The following is a 6,360-nucleotide window of genomic DNA, read 5'->3' as shown; positions in this document are numbered from 1 at the left end:
ATTATCAAAATTATTTAACTCAGGCAGACAAAGTGTCTGCTGACACATCATAGAATCACAGAATCACCAGGATGGAAAAGACCTTTAAGATCAAGTCCAACCATTCCTGTCCTATTCTAAACCATATCCCTCAGTACCTGATCTGCCCTCTTTTAAATACATCCAGGGAAGGTGACTCAACCCCTTCCCTGGCCAGCCTGTTCCAGGCCCTGACAATTCATTCAGTGAAAAATATTTTCCTAAAATGGAATCCGAACCTTTCCTGGTGCCATTTCCCCTTGTCCCATCTCCTGTCACCTGGCTGAAGACACCATCGCCCACCTCTGTGCACCCTCTTGTCAGGTCATTGTAGGTGGTTATAAGTTCTCCCCTCAGCCTCCTCCATGACAAAGGCTTTACTGAAGTCCAAGCAGACTACAATAACACCTATTGCCCATCTGGACTAAGCATTGGTGTGGCCAGCTCTGGAGAAGTCAGTCCCAGTGTGCACTCCCCAGCCTGGAGGAATGGGGAGGAACTTTCATGTGGGCAGAGAAAGTCTGCCAAGTTATGGCTAGGAGTCTAGTGTGGAGAGGCTGAGAGACCTGGGCTTCTTCAGCCAGGGGAAGGGGAAGCTGAGCGAAGCCCTCTTTGTGCTAAGTGGAAAGAACATGAGAAAGGAAGTCCACTAAAAACTGCAGCTTTGAAGGTCAGAGGGACATGACGATACAGAAATGTCGTTCTTAGGGTCGTGCTGTGGTGCAAGAAGTCACTGGGAGGAGTGTGGATGAGCTGGTGGCTTTGTGCTTGTGGGAACAGCTGGCAAGGAGGGAGAGACAGCAGTACAGGCAGGTAGATTGTTAGGTGACAATGAGGTGGGAAAGCGTGTTGCATCCCTGCAACCTACAAAGAACCATGTACAGGGGTGAGGCCGTGTGGGATGGGCTGTGGTGCAGATGGCCAAGGGTGCCAGCCAGGATGAAAGGGCCTGATAGAAATGAGATCTTAGCCACCTTGGCTGTGGCTGATGTCCCTGCCACAGAGGCCTCAGGTAAGACACATTGTCCTCATGGCCATGGAGCATGGTTGCCTTCTTGCATCTATCCCAGGGGAGGCCACCATGTGTCATACCCCTGTCCTTCCCTTGGTGTCACACTCCCCACATCCAAAGGAAGAGCCCTGAGACACAGGTGAGGGTCAGGATCTCCCTGCCCAGGGGCTGGGGGTCAGCACTTGGCATTTCTGCTTCATCAGACCAAGCCAGGGTGTCCTCAGCATCAGAGCTGCCTGTGCTTTGCCTGTGTTTGTCCTCAAGGCCTCCAGTTGTCTGCTCTAACGAGCCCCTGGGGAGGCTTTGTCAGGAATGGCTCCCAGTGGGGCCTGTTAGTGCTTCAAGGTACTTTGGGCATTACTCCTGACTTGCACTTCTTGAGAGGTTTCATCATTCTCCACTTGGTATCTGAGGTCTGTGGACTCAGAAGAAAGCACACCATGGGGCTCATTAACATCCAGAAACCCCTTACAAGCATGGCTCTTCAAGTCACTTTCATTTAAAAAACTCAAAACTCCTACAACTAATTGGATTTCAGTTAGGTCCTTGGTGATGAAGATGTCAAAGGAATTTCCCATGAAGGACGTTTTTCCAGTCACAGGTATTTTCTGGCATGGCTCAGTTGATAGAAGAAGTGACAGCAGCATTCTGTGATGGATATGGGTCTTCTAAGGAGATCTGGACAGGCAGGTAAAGCAGTCTCTGGAGATCCAACCCTGAATGGAGAATCTTGCTCTTCCCCAAGCCCAGCAGTTCCCTCACTGGCCTCCTGGGACTCCCAACACTTTTCCTGGCATCATCTCTGCTCACAGGCACAGACAGATTTCTCTGACAGCAAACATCAGTTAATCATGACACAGTTTAATAACCATGAAATCTCTCTCCTCAGCTGCTGCTACGGCCAAGCAGCATGTGAAGGAGTTCAGCTTTACTGGTGCTCCCAGTGTACAACCTGGGGAGGGTTAGGTGCTGTTGGTGGACAGTTTGCATTTTTGAAACTTGACGCTGCTGGAGCCAGAAGATTATGTCAGGGACTTGTAAGGACTGTTCCGTTTGACAAGGACAGTCCTGAGCTCCAAGATTACTGGGGCTGCTAATGGGATGTCTGAGTAGGTTTCAGGCCAGGAGCAGCTTTAATCACTCGCTCCTTTTGCTTTGGTGCTATTGGTGGACATTCAGCACATTTGGAGTTGGATGCTGGTAGAGGCTGAAAATGATATCAGGCACTATTAAGATCGTTCCCTCAGCTACAAAAGCTCTGAGCCTCAAGGTTACTGGGGCTGCTTTTGGGCTACCTGGGGAGTTGTCAGACTCCCAAGATATTTCAGCCCTCAAACCTTTTGTTGTGGAGCTATTGCTGGGCATTTAGTGTCTTTGAATGTGGACGCTGGTAGAGCTGGAAAATGATGTCTGGTGTTATGGGACAATTCCCATAGCCAGGAATGCCCTTTGCCTAAAGTTTACAAGAGCTGCTTGTTGGCTAACTGGTAAGGTTTCAGCCCAGGAACATCTTTCAGCCTTCACAGATTTATTTGGGAGCTATTGATGTTTAGAATTTTCAAAGGCAGAACCTAGTAGAGCCACAAAAATTTTGTGGGGCAATCGTAGGACTGTTCCCCTGGCTAGGAAAGCCCTGACCCCAAAGACACTGGGGCTACTAGTGGGCTACCTGGGGAGGTTTCTAGAAAGGAAATTTTTTCAACCCTTGCAACTTTTGTTTGCTACCTACAATAACGGTGGGAGATTCTCCCTGGTAATCCTTTTGTTATTAATTCTATAAATTCATTAATAACAAAAGGAGGGCCAGGGAGAATCTCCCACCTTCACTGGATCGGGGGGAACCACTGTGATGGAGGATGAAGAAAAGGCTGATGTACTTTGCCTAAGTCCTTAGTAGTAACACCATTGGTCCCCTGATACCCAGACCCCTGAGTGGAAAGATGGGGATGGGAAGTGGACTGAAGTCCCCATCATCCATGGGGAACTGGTTACTGACCCGCTCAGCCACTTAGATCCATACGAGTTGATGGGTCTGGATGGGAAACACCCCAAGGTACTGAGGGAGCTGGTGGATTTCCTCCCCAAGCCACTTTCCCTTAGTTACCAGCAGTCTTGGCTGACCAGGGTGGTTCTACCTGACTGGAAGCTGGCACATGTGACACCCATCTACAGGAAGGGACAGAGGGAGGTCCTGGGGAATTACAAGCCTGTCAGCCTGACCTCAGTGCTGGGGAAGTTGATGGAACAAATTATCTTGAGTACCATCATGCAGCACATGCAGGACACTCAGGCCATCAGGCCCAGTCAGCATGGGTTTAGGAAAGGCAGATTGTGCTTCAAGCTGCTGATCTCCTTCTATGACCAGGTGACCAGCTTAGTGGACGAGGGGAAGGCTGTGGATGTGATCTACCTGGACTTCAGTGAAGCCTTCATCAGTTTCCCCCAGGGCACCCTGCTGAAGCATCTGTTCATGGATTAGATGGGTATACTCTTTGCTGGGTCAGAAACTTGCTGAAGGCTGGGCCCAAACAGCTGTGGTGAGTGGAGTTAAATCCAGCTGGCAGCACATCACATGTGGTGTTCTCCAGGGATCAGTGCTGGGGCCCATCCTCTTGAACATCTTTATTAATGATCTGGACGAGGGGATTGAGTGCAGCCTCAATAAGTTGGTACATGACACCAAATTGTGGAAGGCAGGAAGGCTCTGCAGAGCAACCTGGACAGGCTGGATCAATTGGCAGAGGCTTTATGGGGCTTGGTCATGAGCTTTGCTCACAATAACAACAGGCAGGGTTACAGTCCTGGAGCAGAGTGGCTGGAGAGCTCCCTAGAAGTACAGGATATGGGGGTGTTAGCTGAACATGAGCAGCGCTGTGCCCAGGTGGCCAAGAAGGCCAGCGGCATCCAGGCCTGGATCAGGAATAGTGTGACTGCCAGGAGTAGGGAAGAGATTGTTCCATTATACTCAGCTCTGGTGAGGCCACACCTTGAGTACTGTGTCCAGTTTTGAGCCCCTTGCTAAAAGAAGGACGTTGAGATGCTGGATTGTGTCCAGAGAATGGCAGAGTAGACAGTGAAAGGTTTGCAGCACGAGTCCTGTGAGGATCAACTGAGGGAACTGGGGCGTTTTAGTCTTCAGGATGCTGAGGAAGACCTTATCACTCTCTACAAGTACCTGCAAGAAGGATATAGAGAGGTGGAGGTTGGCCTCTTATCTCAGATAACAAGCGATAGGATGACAGGGAATGGCTTGAAATTATACCAGGGGAGATTTAGGTTAGAGATCAGGAAGAATTTCTTTATGGAAAGGGTATTCAGCTATTGGAACAGGCTGCCCAGGGACGTGGTGGAGTAACCATCCCTGGAAGTATTACAAAGGTGTGCAGATGTTGTGCTTGATGACATGGTCTGGAGGTGGGCTAGGCAGGGTTAGGCTGTGGTTGGACTTTGTAAAAGATTCTCTGACTTTATGTTTGTTCCACTTCAAGGAAATTCCTGTTCTGTCATGGTGGGAAAGCACTGCCATTTCAGACAAGTGGTCAAGTGATTCAGTTGATGAAAATGTACTTATAAATATTTAATAAATGTCAGGAGAAATTTTAAGAAAGAAAAATTTGTGCACCTTTTCAGGCAGACGTGATGCAGAGAGCACAGCCCATCCTTACCCAGCGTGTGGGTCATACTGTATCAGCAATGGGATGAACGTGGACCATCATATTCCAGTTTAAATAAACTAGAGGGAAACAAAGAACCAGGAACTAAAACCCATACTAAATAGAGACAGGTCCTAATGTGAGTTACATGGTCAGGGATAAGCAGAAGAAGATGAGCTTAGAAACATCCAGTAATCAGTTTCCACATGGCATCCTTGAGCTGCTGGTTCCTCATGCTGTAGATGAGGGGGTTCACTGCTGGTGGAAACACCGAGTAAAGAAATGACGCTACCAGGTCCAGAATAAGGGAAGAGATGGAGGGGGGCTTCAGGTAGGCAGACACAGCAGTGCTGACAAACAGGGAGAACACAGCCAGGTGAGGGAGGCAGGTGGAAAAGGCTTTGTGTCGTCCCTGCTGCGAGGGGATCCTCAGCACAGCCCTGAAGATCTGCACATAGGACACCACAATGAACACAAAACACCCAAAACCTACACAGATACCAAACACAATGAGTCCAGTTTCCCTGAGGTAGGCATGTGAGCAGGAGAGCTTGAGGATCTGGGGGATTTCACAGAAGAACTGGTCAACGGCATTGCCATGGCAGAGGGGCAGTGAAAATGTATTGGCTGTGTGCAGCACAGCATGGAGAAACCCACTGCCCCAGGCAGCTGCTGCCATGTGGACACAAGCTCTGCTGCCCAGGAGGGTCCCGTAATGCAGGGGGTGGCAGATGGCAACGTAGCGGTCATAGGCCATGACAGTGAGAAGAAAGTGCTCTGTGGAGATCAAAAATAGGAAGAAAAATAGTTGAGCCACACATCCCGTGTAGGAAATGGCCCTGGTGTCCCACAAGGAATTGACCATGGATTTGGGAACAGTGGTGGTGATGCAGCCAAGGTCAGTAAGAGAGAGGTTGAGGAGGAAGAAGTACATGGGGGTGTGGAGGTGGTGGTCACAGGCTATGGTGATGATGATGAGGCCATTGCCCAGGAGAGCAGCCAGGTAGATGCCCAGGAAGAGGCAGAAGTGCAGGAGCTGCAGCTCCCGTGTGTCTGCAAAGGCCAGGAGGAGGAACTGGCTGATGGAGCTGCTGCTGTTGGACATCTGCTGCCATCAAGTGTGGAGACCTGTCCAAGGAGGAAAAGGCGAAGTGAGAAGTTAGGGAACTCTTCTTTGACAAAAACCTCTTCCAATTCTAATGGAATGCCCTCAGACTGACTCTCTGTATTCAGGAAGCCTTTTGGCAGGTCCCTTTTTTGGGAGGTCTGCTTTGTGCTGGCTTGAGTGTTCCACTGCTGAGAGGAGGGTGTGCTGTGTGCTCATGAGAACTCAGTCCTGCCTGGCAGCAGTCAGTAAATAGAAGGATGGTGTGGTCTCAGACTAAAACCCCGTGGATAGCAATGAGCTAAGGAGTGTTTCTTCTGTCAGGACTCCCTGACATTGCTGCTGCAGTGCCAGTGAAACCTTCCCCTGAGTGCAGAGTGGGGAGAGCTGCTCTGTCCATCAGCCCTGCTCTCAGCTGCCCTGTGCTGGACGCTCTGTGATCACACCCTGCTGTTCCCTGCAGAAGAAACTGGACCCCATACGGAGCTGAGGAATCCAGTCTCACAGGGCAGAACTCCAAAGCCCTCCTGCGATCTCATCCTGCCCAAGGAGGATCTCAGCTCTCCGCTCCC

At 50.0% G+C, this 6,360-nt stretch overlaps 1 protein-coding gene across 1 annotated transcript; it reads right to left on the bottom strand.

Annotated features, from left to right (window-relative positions):
• Nucleotides 1-4,861: 4,861 nt before the first annotated feature.
• On the bottom strand, nucleotides 4,862-5,788 carry LOC311200810 (olfactory receptor 14A16-like; the record flags this gene model as incomplete). Its single annotated transcript, XM_084275116.1, has 1 exon — nucleotides 4,862-5,788. The coding sequence occupies one exon, from the start codon at nucleotides 5,786-5,788 to the stop codon at nucleotides 4,862-4,864; it is 927 nt and encodes a 308-aa protein (XP_084131242.1).
• Nucleotides 5,789-6,360: the final 572 nt, after the last annotated feature.

Source organism: Gallinula chloropus (assembly GCF_964237585.1).
Source record: "Gallinula chloropus genome assembly, chromosome: 25".
Taxonomy (NCBI): domain Eukaryota; kingdom Metazoa; phylum Chordata; class Aves; order Gruiformes; family Rallidae; genus Gallinula; species Gallinula chloropus.
This window is presented reverse-complemented; position numbering and strand designations above follow the sequence as displayed.